The sequence below is a fragment of the Coregonus clupeaformis genome, unplaced genomic scaffold (assembly GCF_020615455.1).
Source record: "Coregonus clupeaformis isolate EN_2021a unplaced genomic scaffold, ASM2061545v1 scaf0149, whole genome shotgun sequence".
NCBI lineage: Eukaryota > Metazoa > Chordata > Actinopteri > Salmoniformes > Salmonidae > Coregonus > Coregonus clupeaformis.
This window is the reverse complement of record NW_025533604.1, coordinates 477,501-498,543: the sequence shown is the minus strand read 5'-3', so window position 1 is coordinate 498,543 and position 21,043 is coordinate 477,501. Positions and strand designations below refer to the sequence as shown.

The 21,043-nt window shown below is 38.9% G+C and overlaps 1 protein-coding gene across 1 annotated transcript in view; it reads left to right on the top strand.

Annotated features, from left to right (window-relative positions):
* Positions 1 to 17,021: 17,021 nt before the first annotated feature.
* Positions 17,022 to 21,043, top strand: part of LOC123483543 (NLR family CARD domain-containing protein 3-like) — a gene marked incomplete at both ends in the record, with an annotated part of 11,333 nt that continues 7,311 nt past the window's right edge. Inside the window, 4 exon segments of the mRNA XM_045213765.1 lie at positions 17,022 to 17,241; positions 17,615 to 18,331; positions 18,334 to 19,405; positions 19,689 to 19,862. Of these exon segments, the coding sequence (XP_045069700.1) occupies positions 17,022 to 17,241; positions 17,615 to 18,331; positions 18,334 to 19,405; positions 19,689 to 19,862 (2,183 nt within the window).

Below are 21,043 nucleotides of genomic sequence, written 5' to 3'. Positions count from 1 at the left end.
TTGTACAGCAAACTTGGGCCCAACTAGCCAAACAGTATGTTAAGTGGGGGAGTATCATAGATTTGAAGTACAGTTTTGCTACCTCTGTAGTCAAACAATTTCGTATAAATCGGAAATTAGCTAGGTTGAATTTGGTTATTTGAATTACCTTTTTCACATGCTTTTTAAAGAGAGGTTGGAATCAAGTATGATGCCAAGGTACTTAAAATCAGATACCCCCCTGGAGCTTCTCCACTGACACATAGACTTCTGGCTCAGTAGCATCTGTTGCCCTCTTTGGAAGAACATGCAAACAGTTTTTTTCACATTGAGATGCAAACACGAGTCACTGAGCCACTTTGTAACCTGGACCATTACAGTTTAGGGATGGCACACATAGGGAGACAGTTTGCATTCCTTCTCACATATGCACCTAGGAAGATGCAGTGTTTCTCAACCTGTCATTTACATAATGTTGCAAGACACATACCATCAAATGAATCCATATACTTTTGTCCATATTTACAGAAGGCTTTCATTTCACAAATTGTTCCTATATTGAAAGGACATAGGGAAAATAAAGTCAAACATTTCAATACATAACAAAATAATAAAAACAATCACAGCATTACTCAGTCTTACTGTATTTTAACCATATTAACCAGTTTAATCAAAATGTTTTCTTTTGGAACACTAAATCAGAACTACATTTGGAGTTCCAGACACTTGTAGAATGTATGCCAAGGCACATTGTAAGAGCTATAAAGAGACAGGGAGTGGGAGAGAGAACAGGTAGAACCTGATATGGAAATGAGCAGAACAAACTAAAGGAACTTTCCACCACCGAATGATCATTCCAGACTCTACTTCTATTGAGAGACATATAAAAGGTAAGACGACGATTGTTATGATATTAATATAGTTGATGATATTGTTATGTGTATTAATATAGTTGATGATATTGTTATGTGTATTAATATAGTTGATGATATTGTTATGTGTATTCATATAGTTGATGATATTGTTATGTGTAATAATATAGTTGATGATATTGTTATGTGTATTCATATAGTTGATGATATTGTTATGTGTATTAATATAGTTGATGATATTGTTATGTGTATTAATATAGTTGATGATATTGTTATGTGTATTCATATAGTTGATGATATTGTTATGTATATTCATTTAGTTGATGATATGTTTTGTGGACAGTGTTATAATAGGCCTACTCTCCTTAAAATGTTTTGGATATAAATTAGATGCGTGGGGGTGAATTCGTTTCTGTTTCCATCTGTGTGCCCCAGGGTGAACGCTCCTACACTATCTAGAATCTAAAAGGGTTCTTTGGCTGTCCCCATAGGAGAACCCTTTGTGGAACCCTTTTTGGTCCTAGGTAGAACCCTTTTGGGTTCCATGAAGAATCCTTTCCACAGAGGGTTCTACATGGAAGGCAGAAGGGTTCTACCTGGAACCCAAAAGCGTTCTCCTATGGGGACAGCCAGAGGACCCTTTTGGAACTCTTTTTTCTAAGAGTGTACTGTATCATAGGTCTATAGACTTGTCTTCTCAAAACAGGCTTAAAACACAACAAGCAACAACATTTTCTCACAATCTACTGTTAACACTTTTCACTCAGGAAGGTATGTTGTGTGAAAGAGAGAAAAAATAAATACTGTGGAAAGACTAACAACAACTTACACTTCCTCAAAACAGGTTGTGTGTGTTCATTAGTGCCCACCGTAGCAAAACGTTTGGCAACAGAAACCGTTTAGGTCACGTTGTACAGCGTTTGGAGTAAACTGTTTATGCAACATTTTAAAACTGTTGGCTGCGGTGTAAACTAATGAATACGACCCAGGTTGTAGCCTACAACTCGGCTGTTGATGCCTGCCTGATGCTGTAACCTGAACTTAGCCTGAGGGGTGTACTATGACGCAAGCTAGATATACTGGTTTTCTAAAGTTAGCTTCAGTTAGCTTCACATTCCAGCTCAGGGCTCACCCATAAGAATATACAGAGCGCTAGTCATCACGAAGGTGCTCTCTCAGCAGAACAGTAGATATCTCAATGACTTGACATGTTCTGGTTGTGAATTCAGGCTACAAGGTGAGAATCATGCCAGGAATGATTGTAAAGTGTGTAGAGAAATTAAATGTATGGTGTAATTCTAGTACAGTGAATGTATGTAAAACACTCAGACCTAACAGTCTACTTCTACTGAGACAGGTTTGTGTCAGTTTAATCATACAAAATGGTGCTAACTGAACATGGGCAAGTCAAATTCAATATATCAATATTCAAGACTCAACCTTTGCAGAATCAGAATCACCTTTATTCGCCAAGTACATTTGCATGTACATATGTAGGATCTTAATTTGAGCCAGTTTGCTACAGCAGGAAAATATTCCTGCAGCAACAGGAAGTGTGAATTATAATTAATGGACATTTTTGTAGCGGTTGATACATTTTTATTAAGCGAAACTCAAGTCTGGCATTTCTAAGTGGAAATTACAAACTTCAGAAGCCTTTTAAAACCTCAAATACACTACAAGTTTTACATTTCCTGCATTGCGGGAAAGTTATTCTGCAGTGGGGGGTGATCAAATTAAGATCCTACATCTGTACACATAATTCTACATGGTGATAGTGACAGACAACATTTAGAGACAGAATACAGACAGAAGAGTTTACACAAATGTCTGTACAACATTATACACAACTAGGAAGAGTGAGCATAGAGCTATAAGATAATGAACAGTGGATATACAGATATACAGTACAGTGGGAATACAGTTGATATACAGATATACAGTACAGTGGGAATACAGTTGGTATACAGATATACAGTACAGTGGGAATACAGTTGGTATACAGATATACAGTACAGTGGGAATACAGTTGGTATACAGATATACAGTACAGTGGGTATACAGTTGGTATACAGATATACAGTACAGTGGGAATACAGTTGGTATACAGATATACAGTACAGTGGGTATACAGTTGGTATACAGATATACAGTACAGTGGGAATACAGTTGGTATACAGATATACAGTACAGTGGGTATACAGTTGATATACAGATATACAGTACAGTGGGTATACAGTTGGTATACAGATATACAGTACAGTGGGAATACAGTTGATATACAGATATACAGTACAGTGGGAATACAGTTGATATACAGATATACAGTACAGTGGGAATACAGTTGGTATACAGATATACAGTACAGTGGGAATACAGTTGATATACAGATATACAGTACAGTGGGAATACAGTTGATATACAGATATACAGTACAGTATACAGATATACAGTACAGTGGGAATACAGTTGGTATACAGATATACAGTACAGTGGATATACAGTTGATATACAGATATACAGTACAGTGGGTATACAGTTGGTATACAGATATACAGTACAGTGGGAATACAGTTGGTATACAGATATACAGTACAGTGGGAATACAGTTGGTATACAGATATACAGTACAGTGGGAATACAGTTGATATACAGATATACAGTACAGTGGGAATACAGTTGATATACAGTGGATGTCCACATATACAGTACCAGTATAAATATATCTAACAGAGATGAACAGAGTGCTAATGCAGTATAGTTCAGTTATTTAGTGTACAGTTCAGAGATGGCTTGATGTGGTGTGCAGCATAGAGTGTATAGTCCTTTAGTCTCTATGGGCCAGATGGTAGTGTACAGTTCAGAGATGGCTTGATGTGGTGAGCAGCATAGAGTGTATAGTCCTTTAGTCTCTATGGACCAGATGGTAGTGTACAGTTCAGAGATGGCTTGATGTGGTGTGCAGCATAGAGTGTATAGTCCTTTAGTCTCTATGGACCAGATGGTAGTGTACAGTTCAGAGATGGCTTGATGTGGTGTGCAGCATAGAGTGTATAGTCCTTTAGTCTCTATGGGCCAGATGGTAGTGTACAGTTCAGAGATGGCTTGATGTGGTGAGCAGCATAGAGTGTATAGTCCTTTAGTCTCTATGGACCAGATGGTAGTGTACAGTTCAGAGATGGCTTGATGTGGTGTGCAGCATAGAGTGTATAGTCCTTTAGTCTCTATGGGCCAGATGGCCAGTTGGTGAGGGCTACAGCATGGGGAAAGAAACTGTTCAGATGGGGGTCTATAACATCCAATCACATAGGTTTACAGCAGCTGACAGTTGCAACGTTATTGCTAATAACTCAAACTGCCTTATTTAGATAAAGACATAATCTCTGTACAGATGTAGGATCTTAATTTGATCACCCAGTTGCAGGAGAACTGAAACGTGTAGTGTATTTGAGTGTATTTAAGCTTTAAAAAAGGTTTCTGAAGATGATCAATTCCACTTTTCTATATATATATTTTTTCATTAATTATAATCAACATAATAATTAAAATGTCCTGTTGCTGCAGGATTATTTTTCCTGCTGTAGCAAACTGGCTAAAATTAAGATCCTACATCTGTAGCAATACACCTCTCTTTGATTTACATGGCTATATCAGGATTGACTTTTGACCATTTGACATCTTTTATTTACTGTTGTTTAGGCTGGTTGAATGAGTCGCCTATAAAAGCTACTTCATCTGCAAGAGAACAGACGGCTGCACCAGCGACTGTAAGAAGTTATGTGATTTCCTCTATATGAACGCGTGAAAGTAAGTGTGTAGCCTACGCAGTTGCTACAATGGCTGTTGAAACTGTGGCACGTATTTCTCGGTAACATTAGAAGTCGGATGAATGTGTTGATATGTAGGAAAGACGGGCAGACTCTCGTAGGTCTAGGCTAAACTACAAACTATTATAAGGTTAGGTCGACGTCAGACATTCAATAGTCAGAGTAGGTTTGAGCTATGATCACTTATCATGCTGACAAACCTGATGGTCTCCGTTTGAAATGGTGTGTAAAATACCATGCCTAGGCTACAAGCTCTGTCCTGCTACTGTGAGGTCTATAACGTTATGGGAACTGGATCTGAACAGGTTTAGGCTGGTCATCTAGGATATGTAGGCTAAAGCTGAGGTATAGACCTCGATCTGTATCAGGACTAGGCTCCTGCTACTGTTACTGTTATAATGTTATGGGAACTGATCTGAACAGGTTTAGGCTGGTCATCTAGGCTATAGCTGAGGTCAGTGGTGATTTTAGCATGTCAATCTTGGTGGGGCAAAACATAAATGAAGGGGGGATGCATGCCAGCAAAGCCACTCCACAACACAACACTAAACAATACATTCATTGCACTATAACGGTGACAAACGGTGACCACAAACTGTCAGGGCCTACATAAAGCAGAGTCCCAACAGCAGAGTCCCAACAGCAGAGTCCCAACAGCAGGTCCCGACAGCGAGTCCCGACAGCAGTCCCGACAGCAGAGTCCCAACAGCAGAGTCCCGACAGCAGAGTCCCGACAGCAGAGTCCCAACAGCAGAGTCCCAACAGCAGAGTCCCAACCGAGTCCCGACAGCAGAGTCCCGACAGAGTCCCAACAGCAGAGTCCCAACAGCAGAGTCCCAACAGCAGAGTCCCAACAGCAGAGTCCCGACACAGAGTCCCAACAGCAGAGTCCCAACAGCAGAGTCCCAACAGCTGTCCTATCATTTCTCTTCATTATTTCTCTTCAAGGATTAGGATTAAAAAGGATTTGCAAGTAGATTGTCGACTTTGATTCATGATTATGACTAATAGCTAAGATTTTGAAAGTACGATGTTGACCTGATCAGTCCAGCTGCCTTACTCAAGAAAACAAAAAAAGAGACCATGTTTGCATTCGGCTATATTAACTCAATGATATACATATTTTTTTATTTTTTTGCAAACTGATATGTGACACGTATTAATGCCAAAATAACATGCAAAACAGGAAAGGCCACCTGCACTTAATGACGGGTCGCTGGTTGAGTGAATGCCAAGAGTGTGCAAAGCTGTCATCAAGGCAAAGGGTGGCTATTTGAAGAATATCAAATAAAAAATATATTTTGATTTCTTTAACACTTTTTTGGTTACTAAAATATTCTATATGTGTTATTTCATAGTTTTGATGTCTTCACTATTATTCTACAATGTAGAAAAGAGTAAAAATAAAGAAAAACCCTTGAATGAGTATGTGTTCTAAAACTTTTGACCGGTAGTGTATATCTTTTTTACATTGTTAGCAAACTGATATGTGACATTAGGGGTGTAACGATTCGTTTTAACAACGATTCGATTTGTATCACGATTCGTGGTTGTCGTCACGATTCAAGGACGATATTGGTTCATTTAGAACGATCACGATCCGAAACGATTCAGTGACTTGAAATCGATTCAGTAACCTTTTAGCCAAAAATTCAACCAGTGTGACTGAAATAAATACCTGGTAACCAGTTGCATTTTAATGGCTGGCAATAGTCTTGATATTTTTAACAGTGTTTCATGACTCCATGCAGACCATCTGGTATTATGAAACTTACCAAAAGTCTCACAAGTCCGTCTGTTATGGCCTGTGCGGTTCGGTCAGCACCCAATTCAATCAGTCCAATAAAGTCCGAAGTAAACTCTCCGTTGCTGGACACAGACACAATGTAAACTATTTCCTGCTCAGTTTTTTGTGATGTCCTCAGATCCATCAAAAAAGCATTCAGTAAAGGAACATCCTCAGAATAGGAAGACATGGGCCGTGCGTGTTTAGCTTTATGGAAAGAGAAAAATATTAAACAGAGCTTGCCGCTGTTCTTCATTCAGCTTGTCTCGGTGACTGGACATTTATTCTCGGCTAGCTTTTAGCAATGGCTTGCGCCACATTCGTGTGCTCCTTGCTCTTTTCATGTTTGTCAAATAAAGGATGGTTGAAATTCTTTGAGCCTTTATAAAATGCACCTGTTTTTCTGCTAGATGTGGATTTGAGCGTCAAATCTTGCACCACATTTCAGTGCGCTCATCGTTAGCTTCAAGCCACTTTTCCGAAAAAAGTATTTTCTTCGGCTCTGGCTCCAGTTGGCGTTTCTTTGTAGGTGGCACTGCCAAAGAATCTGCTTAATGTCTGTTGCTTTTTGGACATCCCTGACAGTAGTTGACAAGCAAAATGTCATGTGTAAGGTTAGATGAGAAGATCGGTCAAGTACGCAAAGGCGCGCGTAGTAACACAAGTGTCATTACGCATTCCTGATTTTTGTCGCGCTTGCGTATCTGCGTACCAGTTATGTGCACCCCTGCATATAAAGTCTGACGTGCTTAAATCCAATGGGTTATTTCCTAGTATCGATAAAATCGATTTATTACATTTTAAAAGCGATGTTAGATCGATATATGTTGTCCAAAATGCCAACTCGCCGAGCACAGATCGATGTAGTTGGATCATATGAATATAAATCGATACATCGATGTAGTAGATGGATCGTTACACCCCTATGTGACATGTATTAATGCCACAATAACATGCAAAAACAGGAAAGGCCACCTGCCCTGAATGACTAGTCGCCACTTGCTGAGGTATAGACCTTGATCTGCTTTACACAACAACAACAAAAACTGTTTTACATTATAACCTATCCTACTTTAAATAATATAAAATCACTTAATTGTTGCAAAAAACCTTTCTGTATAGATCACTGATTAATCAAGCCCGTTTTAGCCCTTCTGTCTACATTCTCAGATACGTTTAGAAAAGAACAGATTCAAAGATAATAAATGGCAACTTTTAATGAATACAAATAAGTGTGAGACATGGCCTTGTGTTGCTGCACTGTCTATAACTACCTTAACAAACAGTAACTTATTATTATTCAGTTACCATGGAGTAGATATGTCACAACTACATGTTCATGTGATTGCATTAAATCACCTGACTGTTTCGATATGTCTGTTAGTAAATGTTTTGTAAGAGATAATTAATAAATGATAACAATTCACATTCAAGAATTACTGTGTTAACTACAACCAACATGTTGGATCTCTGTTTAGGGGTCAGTTCTCTACAATGAGTCTCTCTGGGGAGAGAGAGGAGGGGGTCCCTGCCTCTAAAACGAGTCTCTGGGGAGAGGGGGGGGGTCCCTGCCTCTAAAATGAGTCTCTCTGGGGAACATGACACCAAAGCTAAGAGGTGAGATGACAATTTTGTTTAAGAATTATTAAGAATGTATTTCCTAAATGCTATTTCCATAATTGTTCACGTGTTATTTAATCAGAAATGGTTGCTTATGGGTACCTTCAATATTACTGTTCTCAGGTGTTTAATTAATAGATTTTAGATGTGTATAATTATTATTAGTATTATTGCAAAACGCTATATATCCATTGTTTAGCTGAAATGAGATGAATGCACTTACTGTAAATCTGAATGACAGGTCGGCACTGCTCCAAAGCAATTACATGTGGTACAGAAACCACTGACTCGCTGCATGTTTTTATTATCAAGACACCTGCTGGTACCTCTTAACTGGTTAGTACAGCTCATGAGGTGTCCTAAATATCTGCCAACTAGGTGGGACACTTATAAATAAAGAGGCTTCATGCATAGCTTTAATTTATACACATAAGAGTAGGACTAAAACGGCTTTATTCTCAGCACTTATACGACACATTTTCTACTCTGAGATGCTTTTTGGATATGGGCCCAGATCTCAAAATATTGTAACGACCCAGTATTAAATGAGTCTATCTGGGGAGAGAGAGGACTAATTTTACTACTCTGAGACGCTTTTGGATACGTGCCCAGATCTCAAAATATTGTTTTAAAAAACGATTTTCTTTTGTTTGACATAATAAAAAAAGAATATTACTAATGTACTAATGCTTTTAGTTTATTTTTTGGCTCTGCTCATGTCCGCGTTCTGAAACTGTCCGCGTCCCCGTACAGAACTGTCCGCGTCCACGGACGGTTTGGTGCCAAGCATATTGTCCAGTTACGCGCAGAGTGGTCTGAGGTGATCTTGGGGAATAACGACGGAGTTAGTTAGTGTTGAGACACCCGAAGTTTATTGTTCAATTTGCTTTTTTGCGTAATGGTCAGTGACAGTATGAGTGTAGCCAGATCCTTTTCACTTCGCTAGCCTTGTTTCATCTTGTGGTTCACCGGATTCGTCATCATCCTCGAGGGACAGGCGAACGACCTGCTAGCTATCCAAGCTGGTCGGTACAGCTAGCTAAGCTAGCTACTCTTTACCAGCATCCTAGTTATCCTAGCTACCACTACATCATCACCGGCTGCCTGCATTTCTTGTGGACCGATGGAGCTCCCCTGGTTGTTTCTTCCACCTGTTAAATACCGTGGAGGGCTTCTCCCTCTCTCGTTGACAGATGCTGGCTACCTACCATCCCTCTGTCCGGTTCTCCTCTCTTCACTAGATGGACGGTAACTTTAGTGTTTAACCCCTCTGTGTCAAAGGACTGAACTTTTGAATATTATTTTCGGGCGCCTCAAGTGACCTTTTTTACAACATTTATTTCTTATAAAAACTAGTTAATTGCATCCGCAATGGAGCCCAGTTTCATAATATTACCTTACGTCCCTGGTTATGAAGTAATCTCGAAAAAACAGGCCTTATGTTTGGTCATTTTTCACCCTGCCAGCTCCTATTAGTTCTACTGAGCTCCGTGACACCACTCGCCTTCAGAACATTCTATTCCCAGCCCATTGTTCTGCGTCACAATGCCAGCTTCACTATTGTTATCAATGAGACCTGCCTGCGTTAACCCTGTAGGTTTACCTCAAGTAACTTATTATTAAAAAGGTTACGGCTACTTGGTGAGCATTAACCCTGTAGGTTTACCTCAGGTAACTTATTAGTAACAAGGTTACGGCTACTTGGTGAGCGTTAACCCTGTAGGTTTACCTCAGGTAACTTATTATTAACAAGGTTACGGCTACTTGGTGACGTTAACCCTGTAGGTTTACCTCAGGTAACATATTATTAACAAGGTTACGGCTACTTGGTGACGCGCACTCTGTTCACCTGAGTACATGTTGTGGTCACCAATAGTGAGGTGAGATATAGTTTAAGAGAAGATGGCTGGCGGATAGCCATCAAACATTAAACATTTTCTGGTCATGGTAAACATATTTGTTTTAAGAGAAAAGTGTACAATCTAAACAAAACGCATGTCCCTATCGTCTTTTTGAAGATGTGGCCGATTTAAACAGCCAGAATATTTTTTTTATTAAGAAATAACAATTTTTTTGGGACGACTTGTTGTTTCTAAATGGCTGCTGGGTAATTTGATATGCACGAAATCTTTGTTCGTAGGCATCAAATTGAGCGAATGATGCGCAGGTTCACTGAGTTGCAAACCAAATGGGTATAATGGGGTGATTGTTGTCTAATCGGGTGGTCTAGCTAATGGATTTGTAGATCAGACGCAGTTGCTACCTCAGATTATGAGCCTAGCAAGTGTCATGAATGAGTTATGCAGTACCCACATACGGCCACAAGGAGGAACAAGAGTGCCATAAACCCATACTGTTTTTTGCCATATAAACCCTAAACCTAACAATCAATGAAATATATTTATAAAGCATTTTTTACATCAGCAGATGTCACAAAATGCTATACAGAAACTCTAACCATATGTTTAACCTATTTTAGCCTTAACCATAACCCTAATTCTAGGGTAGGGTAGCCTAGAACACTTTTAGAAACTATTTTAGTAATAATATTATCTTAGTAAATACAATTATAGTGCTAAATAACATTTTGATTATTTTGTTAATCAACACCTGTCAAGCGTTTTGCTGTTTTTTTGTTGTTATTAGTTATTTTATGATATTTATTATTGCAAGGCAGAACGCTTGATAAATAATACACATTTGTTTTATTTTTCAAATGTGGTTTGAACTGGGTGACCTAGTAACCTCTATGTGAAAGTCCAGCAATTGACGTGGGATAGGTGGGGCAGGTTTGAGACTGATGTAAGGAATTAACAAGAAAAATACACTTAATTCTCAGCTGCCTCACCAATGTCTGTACATTAATTAATAACTTTTAATTGCTAAAAATGTCCAATAGATGGCAGCATAAGACCACGAAGCATCAGTTATAGGCTACAAGCAGCAATATGATTGACATAAAATAGGATGCAACCAAAGACTATATGTCCCATGATTATCTAAAATGGTCACTCATTACTTTAGACCTGTGTTGCTTTTGGAAGAGCAATTAAATAGTGACTATAGCAGGTGTTGAACACCGGGTAAATAATCACTAGTCAGATGCGCTAACCTCAACCCTAGTATACATGCATTTTTAAATATCTAATATATCGATTAAACAAACTCAGAATAGATAAGACAAGAGTGCGTCTTCCAGCCCGCCAATAAATTACATCATGCAACCCTCGCGGTTAGCAATGTACCTCAACATGCCCCTCGCTTGTGCTAGAAGGCAGAGTGCTCGCTGCTGGTTGATGAATCTGACAATGAATGTACTAGGAAAATACGTTTTTCTCGACCAGAGGTGACTAAATTTATGTTCAGGCTTATTGATAATTGTTATAGTAATGAAGTATAATTTCAAAACATGAGCATAAAAACAGCTAATAATAAACATGAATCATCATTATATTATTTCACAGTAATCTGTTAAATGCTTTTTCAGTTGTTCCTCTTGCGTTAGCAGTGTGGAAAGGGACAGTAAAAAGCGTGTGCAGGAGTTTTCCTGTGAGGGGGAGTGGTGGTGTATCCAGGGAGAAAACTAAACTAACCTTCTGAAATGTCATTCGTGGTCTTATGCTGCCATCTATTGGAATTATTTAGTAACTGCAGTAGTATTGAATAAAGTATATCCTTACTAAAGTAGTAATTACTCAGAATTTCAAAATATGACATTTTCTAGTTCATTTTACCACTTACAACCATAACATAACAATTTATAGCATAACAAACAATGAAACTGACATAAACCAAAAACACCATACATTTAGTTAACTATATATATATATATATATATATATATATATATATATATATATATATATACACAGTGGGGAGAACAAGTATTTGATACACTGCCGATTTTGCAGGTTTTCCTACATACAAAGCATGTAGAGGTCTGTAATTTTTATCATAGGTACACTTCAACTGTGAGAGACGGAATCTAAAACAAAAATCCAGAAAATCACATTGTATGATTTTTAAGTAAATAGTTTGCATTTTATTGCATTGACATAAGTTTTTGATACATCAGAAAAGCAGAACTTAATATTTGGTACAGAAACCTTTGTTTGCAATTACAGAGATCATTCGTTTCCTGTAGGTCTTGACCATGTTTGCACACACTGCAGCAGGGATTTTGGCACACTTCGGGGCTGTCGCTGGGCAATACGGACTTAAAGCTCCCTCCAAAGATGTTCTATTGGGTTCAGGTCTGGAGACTGGCTAGGCCACTCCAGGACCTTGAGATGCCTCTTAAGGAGCCACTCCTTAGTTGCCCTGGCTGTGTGTTTCGGGTCGTTGTCATGCTGGAAGACCCAGCCACGACCCATCTTCAATGCTCTTACTGAAGGAAGGAGGTTGTTGGCCAAGATCTCGCGATAGATGGCCCCATCCATCCTCCCCTCAGTACGGTGCAGTCGTCCTGTCCCCTTTGCAGAAAAGCATCCCCAAAGAATGATGTTTCCTCCTCCATGCTTCACGGTTGGGATGGTGTTCTTGGGGTTGTACTCATCCTCTTCTTCCTCCAAACACGGCGAGTGGAGTTTAGACCAAAAAGCTATATTTTTGTCTCATCAGACCACATGACCTTCTCCCATTCCTCCTCTGGATCATCCAGATGGTCATTGGCAAACTTCAGACGGGCCTGGACATGCGCTGGCTTGAGCAGGGGACCTTGTGTGCGCTGCAGGATTTTAATCCATGACGGCGTAGTGTGTTACTAATGGTTTTCTTTGAGACTGTGGTCCCAGCTCTCTTCAGGTCTTTGACCAGGTCCTGCCGTGTAGTTCTGGGCTGATCCCTCACCTTCCTCATGATCATTGATGCCCCACGAGGTGAGATCTTGCATGGAGCCCAAGACCGAGGTTGATTGATCGTCATCTTGATCTTCTTCCATTTTCTAATAATTGCGCCAAGAGTTGTTGCCTTCTCACCAAGCTGCTTGCCTATTGTCCTGTAGCCCATCCCAGCCTTGTGCAGGTCTACAATTGTATCTCTGATGTCCTTACACAGCTCTCTGGTCTTGGCCATTGTGGAGAGGTTGGAGTCTGTTTGATTGAGTGTGTGGACAGATGTCTTTTATACAGGTAACGAGTTCAAACAGGTGCAGTTAATACAGATAATGAGTGGAGAACAGGAGGGCTTCTTAAAGAAAAACTAACAGGTCTGTGAGCCGGAATTCTTACTGGTTGGTAGGTGATCAAATACTTATGTCATGCAATAAAATGCAAATGAATTACTTAAAAATCATACAATGTGATTTTTCAGGATTTTTGTTTTAGATTCTGTCTCTCACAGTTGAAGTGTACCTATGATAAAAATTACAGACCTCTACATGCTTTGTAAGTAGGAAAACCTGCTAAATCGGCAGTGTATCAAATACTTGTTCTCCCACTGTATATATATATATATATATGTATATATATATATATATATATATATATATATATATATATATATATATATATATATATATATATATATATAGTTAACTAAATGTATGGTGTTTTTGGTTTATGTCAGTTTCATTGTTTGTTATGCTATAAATTGTTATGTTATTGTTACTATTTATTTAGATGGGTGACATTATCTGCCAAAGTAATACCACTGTAGATAAAGAAGAGCTCTCCAGTAGGTGTACCAAAACATTCAAAGGCCATTTTCTCAAAAAGTGAGGTTACAAGTTTATCATCTTTCAAAGCAGAATTACTTTCCCATTGTTCCTCAACTGTAGTGTATGATATACCTTTTTCTAGCTGAGTCTCTACTTTTATCCAATGTAAAAACATTATTTCCAAATGCTGCTACATTTGACTGTGTAAAACCTAGCAGTACTACTTATTTCTCTGAGAGTGAGGAAGATATATTATTACTGTGTAAAATCTAGCATTACTACTTATTTATCTGAGAGTGAGGCAGATATATATATATTATTACTGTGTAAAATCTAGCAGTACTACTTATTTCTCTGCGAGTGAGGCAGATATGTAGCATTTTGCAAAAAAACATGATTATTTGTCTCTCTGAAATGAAACCATCAATTGATAGATTTTAAACAAATACATGGCTGTCATTGAACAACCCCATACCATGATTAGATAATGAAAAAACACCAATCTCTTTCATAATTTCTTGAAACAATAAAAGCTAATTGACGAACATTTCTGAAAATGGATTTATATCGTTTTGGAATGAAACTCTTCTTATGTTTCCCCATCTGAGCTCAGAGTAGATGAGAGACGTAATGTTTGTCTCTGTTATGTTGAAGCCCAATCAAGCAGGAGAGACCAACCTCCCCTGTACCCAGCTGTGTGTCCATGAAGAGTGACCGGTCTATGGAACAACCTATACGGTTTAGAGAGGGAGACTTTTCTAGTGAACAAAGATAAGAAGAACTCATGGGTCATGGTCAGTGAGTTAAACAACACTGTCTCTAGTCATTTCTCCTCTCCCATTTTCCCATTTATTTTTGTTGTTTACATAATCCATAGACTAATCCTTTTTTCCATTTTCATAGTCCTAAAACTGTGTGTGTGTGTGTGTGTGTGTGTGTGTGTGTGTGTGTGTGTGTGTGTGTGTGTGTGTGTGTGTGTGTGTGTGAGTGTGTGTGCACTCCCTGGATGAGGAGATGTAATCTCTATCCTGATTGCCTAGTCACTTTTACCCCTACCTACATGTACAGATTACCTCAATTACCTCAACTTCCTGGTACCCCTACACATTGACTCGGTACTCCCTATAGCCACATTATTGTTATTTTATTATGTTACTATTTCCATTTTTTATTTAGCGAATTTTTGTTACTTTTTAACTCTGCATTGTTGGGAAAGGGCTCTTAAGTAAGCATTTCACGGTAAAGTGTACCACTGTTGTATTCGGCGCATCTGAGAAATACAATTTGATTTGATTTGAAGCTCATGCGCAGAAATACGTCATTGGGTCTTATGGTCGTCTTGTGTTGAACTGAACATGTGCAGGCCGTCAAATCAAAGTCACTCCTTCCATATAAAGTTGTTTTTGACTAACATGAAAATGTGTCAGTTTGTTAAACTACTTAAGACAGAACAGTTTCAAAATGAACAACTAAGGAAGTCATTTTTATCTCTCATTGACATCTCAAACCCCAAACCCTGGCCTGGTCTGCTTCATATGCGTTCCCAGAAGACATTTTCTACATCAGCAGTTGTCACCAAGTGCTTATATAGAAACCCAGTCTAAAACCACAAAGAGCAAGCAATGCAGATGTAGAAGCACGGTGGCAAGGAAAAACTCCAGAGAAAGGCAGGAACCTAGGAAGAAACCTAGAGAGGAACCAGGCTCTGAGGGGTGGCCAGTCCTCTTCTGGCTGTGCTGGGGGGAGGTTATAAGAGGATATGGCCATTAAGGCCAGATCGTTCTTCAAGATTTTCAAATGTTCATAGATGACCAGCAGGGTCAAATAATAATCACTGTGGTTATAGAGGGTGCAACACGTCAGCACCTCAGGAGTAAATGTCAGTTGGCTTATCATAGCCGAGCATTCAGAGGTCGAGACAGCAGCAGTGGTAGAGAGAGAGAAGGAGAGGGAGAGAGAGAGAGAGAGAGAGAGAGAGAGAGAGAGAGAGCAAATATTGAGGTAGTTTTTTCGAATGCTTACCCAATAAAAATGCACTAAATCACAGATTTGGCACATCATTGGGCACATGTTAGGCTACACATCATGAAATATATTGAGACAAATTACAGACAGTAGCCTACAAGTAGCAAAATATAACTAAATATATTGAACATGAAATATATTCCAATATGATTGAAATAGGCCTATAGCCTACTGGTTATATTTTAATGCAGTCATCTCGGTTTTCATTTGAAGCATAATTTTATACGTCCCTTGTTTGAATCAATTGCAAAGACTTTGCAACTTTGTATTTGTATTCAACTTTGTTCTGAATTTATTGGATTTTGCAAAAAAAAACATTTGTCTCTTCTAAAATGAAGCCATTAATTGATCGATTTTAAAGAAACACATGTCTGTTATTGAACAACCCCCTGCCATGATTAGATAGTGAGAAAAAACAACCATTTATTTGATCATTTCTTTCAACATTAAAAGCTAATTTACTAACATTTCTGAAAATGGATATATAGCGTTTTGGAATGAAACTCTTCTTATGTTTCCCCATCTGAGCTCAGAGTAGATGAGAGATGTAATGTTTGTCTCTGTTGTGTTGAAGCCCAATCAAGCAGGAGAGACCAGCCTCCCCTGTACCCAGCTGTGTGTCCATGAAGAGTGACCGGTCTATGCGTCAACCTATAGAGTTTAGAGAAGGAGACTTTTCTACTGAACAAAGGTAAGAAGAACTCATTGGTCATGGTCAGTGAGTTAAACAACACTGTCTCTAGTCATTTCTCCTCTCCCATTTTACCATTTATTTTTGTTGTTTTCATAATCCATAGGCTAAACCTTTTTTCCATTTTCATAGTCCTGAAACAATATTAAACTAACACAACATTCCCTCCCTGTGTGTGTGTGTGAGTGTGTGTGAGTGTGTGTGTGTGTGTGTGTGTGTGTGTGTGTGTGTGTGTGTGTGTGTGTGTGTGTGTGTGTGTGTGTGTGTGTTTGTGTGTGTGTGTGTGTGTGTGTGAGAGTGTACTCCCTGGATGAGGAGATGTAATCTCATGTTTTGTCCACAGAAACCAACAGGAGAGATCAGAGTCAGAGATTCTCAGTGGTCAATCTTCCCAGAGTCATCAAACAGACCTGGCCTCCATATTCAGTGTATGTGGTCCTGTTATGTACATTTTTTTTGTTTACCTCAAGTAAAGTTGATCTGTCAATCATTCATTAATGTGTTAATGAGAAAGCATTTAGTCTCTTGCATAACTTATTTACTTGATTTATTTCAGTTGCTTGAAGAGAATATTATAACATTTGTGAAGAACGAGCTGAAGATGTTCAAGAGGATTCTTAGTCCAGAACTCCCAGAAGGCTTTGAGAGTCAGAAGCCGGATAAGGAAGTGGTGGATGCTGAAGATGAGAAGCAGGAGAGCAGTGCCAGAGAGGGGGCTCTGAAGATCACACTGCACGTCCTGAGGAAAATGAACCAGAAGGAGCTTGCTGACACACTGGAGAAAAGTAAGAGCTGTCTGCCTCATGTTGAATGCTGTTTTAGAACATTTAAAAGCTGTAGCTAAAGTAGCTGTGTAACTAAATGGTATTGTAGCATTCTTAACACAACACCTAGTGACCTCATCAAGTAGCAGCAGGGATGTGTTGTGTTGATTAATTTAGACCAGAGAGAGAGATTTAATTATACCATCAATAATACCAATAATAATAATATAATCAGTCACACCAGTGTGTAATGCATTATGAAAACATTTACACATGTATACAGTCAGTTAAGTGAAGAAATTATTATAATTTAAAATGGTATAACAGTCCTAGAATACTGTAGGCATTAAATCAGACGTAATATTAGTATCCTCTGTGTTATTTATAGATTCAGATGAGCTTGCTGTGATTTGCCAACGTGAACTCAAATCTAATCTAAAGAAGAAGTTTCAATGTGTATTTGAGGGGATCGCTAAACAAGGAAACCCAACACTTCTCAATAAGATCTACACAGAGCTCTACATCACAGAGGGTGGAACAGGAGAGGTCAATAATGAACATGAGCTGAGACAGATTGAGACAACAACCAGGAAACAAGCAAGACCAGAGACTGCAATCAAATGTAACGACATCTTCAAACCCTTAACTGGACAAGACAAACTCATCAGAACTGTGCTGACAAATGGAGTCGCTGGCATTGGAAAAACAGTCTCTGTGCAGAAGTTCATTCTGGACTGGGCTGAAGGAAAAGCTAATCAGGATGTCCAATTTGTATGTTCATTCCCTTTTCGGGAGCTGAATTTGATGAACGGGGAAAAACACACTTTGATTGAACTTCTCAGTCACTTCTCAATGGAAACCAAAGAATCAAGAATCTCCAACTACGACAAGTACAAAGTTCTGTTCATCTTTGATGGTCTGGATGAGTGCCGACTGCCCCTAGACTTCCAGAAGAACAAGATCTGTTGTGATGTCACAAAGTCAACCTCAGTGGATGTTCTGCTGACAAATCTCATCAAGGGAAATCTGCTTCCCTCTGCTCTCCTCTGGATAACTACCCGACCTGCAGCAGCCAATAAGATCCCTTCAGGGTGTGTTGACCAGGTGACAGAGTACGAGGGTTCAATGACCCACAGAAGGAGGAGTACTTCAGGAAGAGATTCAGTGATGAGGACATGGCCAGCAGAATCATCTCACACATAAAGACATCAAGGAGCCTCCACATCATGTGCCACATTCCAGTCTTCTGTTGGATTTCTGCAACAGTCCTTGAACACATGTTGAGTACAGACCAGAGAGAAGAGATGCCCAAGACTCTGACTGAGATGTACTCACACCTTGTGGTGTTTCATACCAAACAGAATAATGAAAAGTATCTTGGTAAAGAAGAGACAGGTCCACACTGGAATAAAGAGAGCATTCTGTCACTGGGAAAACTGGCTTTTCAACAGCTTGTTGAGGGCAATCTGATTTTCTATAAAAAAGACCTGAAAAGGGCTGGCATTGATGTCAATGAAGCATCAGTGTACTCAGGATTGTGCACACAGATCTTTAAAGAGGAATGTGGGCTGTACCAGGAAAAGGTGTACTGCTTTGTGCATCTGAGCATTCAAGAGTTTCTGGCTGCTGTATATGTGTTCCTCTCATTCATCAACAACAATGAGAATCTAATGGGAAAACCTCAATCAACCAGGAACTGTTTTGCGCTGTTCAGAGACAACTCTGAAGTTACTGTCTACAAGAGTGCTGTGGATAAAGCCTTACGAAGTGAGACAGGAAACCTGGACCTGTTCCTCCGCTTCCTTCTGGGCCTCTCACTGGAGTCCAATCAGAAGCACTTACGAGGTCTACTGACAAAGACAAGAAGCAGCTCACAGAGCCATGAAGAAACAGTCAAGTACATCAAGGAGAAGATCAGGGAGAATCCCTCTCCAGAGAGGTGCATCAATCTGTTCCACTGTCTGAATGAACTGAATGACCATTCTCTAGTGGAGGAGATCCAAAGCTACCTGAGATCAGGAAGTCTCTCAGAAGCCAACCTGTCACCTGCACAGTGGTCAGCTCTGGTCTTTGTGTTGCTGACTTCAGAAAATGAGCTGGATGTGTTTGACCTGAAGAAATACTCCAGATCAGAGGAAGGTCTTCTGAGGCTGCTGCCAGTGGTCAAAGCCTCCAGAGCTGCTCTGTGAGTACATAAAATGACATTTAAGTACTAATCATCAGGAAGAAATATTCAGTTTAGAGAAATATATGTATTATAATATGTATATAATATATATTGAGAAACATATTGAATCAATGCATTGATGTTCATATTAGTATAACAATATGACCATACAATTCTAGGAGACATAAGATTAATATATATGATGTTTAAGAGAATAAACCAAATGCATCTGCCATTGTCCTTCTACACTACTGGTGTTAAATTAAGAGTGTTTGTGAAATCATGATGATCTCTCTGTCAGGTTGTCAAGCTGTGGAGTCACAGAGGAAGGCTGTGCTTCTCTGGTCTCAGCTCTGAAGTCAAACCCCTCACACCTGAGAGAGCTGGATATGAGTAACAATGACCTGAAGGATTCAGGAGTGAAGCTGCTCTCTGCTGGACTGGGGAATCCCCACTGTAAACTGGAGACTCTGAGGTCAGTATTCCTGTAGTTGGTCAACAAGTGATAACTGTTCACCAGATCCACATGTGTTTACCAGGCACACATAGTCCACACCATATGTGTTTGGACAGTGAAGCTTACAGTTTTACATTTGGTGCTATGCTCCAGCATTTTGGATTTGAGATATAATGTTTCATATTAGGTGACAGTATGTAATGTCACCTTTTATTTGAGAGCATTTTCATACTTATCTGAGTTACTGTTTAGATATGAAAGCACTTTATGTATCTAGTTCTCCCATTTTGAAAAAGTCTTAATAATTTCGACATATTCACTTATATTGTATTAAAGTAGTCATAAGTTTAGTGTTTGGTCCCATATTCCTTACCTGCAGTGATTACATCAAGGTTGTGATTCTACAAACTTGTTGATTGCATTTGCAGTTTGTCTTGGTTGTGTTTTGGATGATGTTTTTCCCAATAGAAACTGAATGGTGAATAATGTCCTGTCATTTTGGAGTCACTTCACTTGTATTGTCAGTAAGAATAGAAGATGTTTCTGAACACTTCTACATTCATGTGGATGCTACCATGATTATGAATAATCATGAATGAATCGTGGATGATGATGATGAAAGTTACAGAGGAACAAGGATCATACCCCCTTGTTATTGGTAATGGTGAGAGGTTAGCATGTTTTGTTGTAGCCTCTGTAACTTTCTCACTCATTATTATTCATGATTCATTCATGATTTTTCTTAATCATGGCATCATCAGGATTCATTTAGTAGTGTTTAGAAACATGTTATCTACTCACTTAAACAGAAAATTACTCCAGTCATCATCCACCATTCAGTTACTATCGGGCAAAACATAACCCAAAACACAACCAAAACAAACTGCAAATGCAACCAACGAGTTTGAGACCAAATACTCAACTTTTGACTACTTTAATACACTATAAGTGAATTGGTCAGAATACTTATGATTCTTCAAATAGGGGGACTAGATACATAAAGTGCTTTCATTTCTAAACAGTGAAAAAGATATGTATTAAAATACCCTCAAACAAAAGGTGACATTATATACTGTCACCTCATATGAAACATTTGATCTCAAATCCAAAATGCTGGAGTATAGAGCCACATTTAAAATGTTAGCTTCACTGTCAAAATAGATATTGTGTGTACTGTATACTCAATACAATCTAAATCT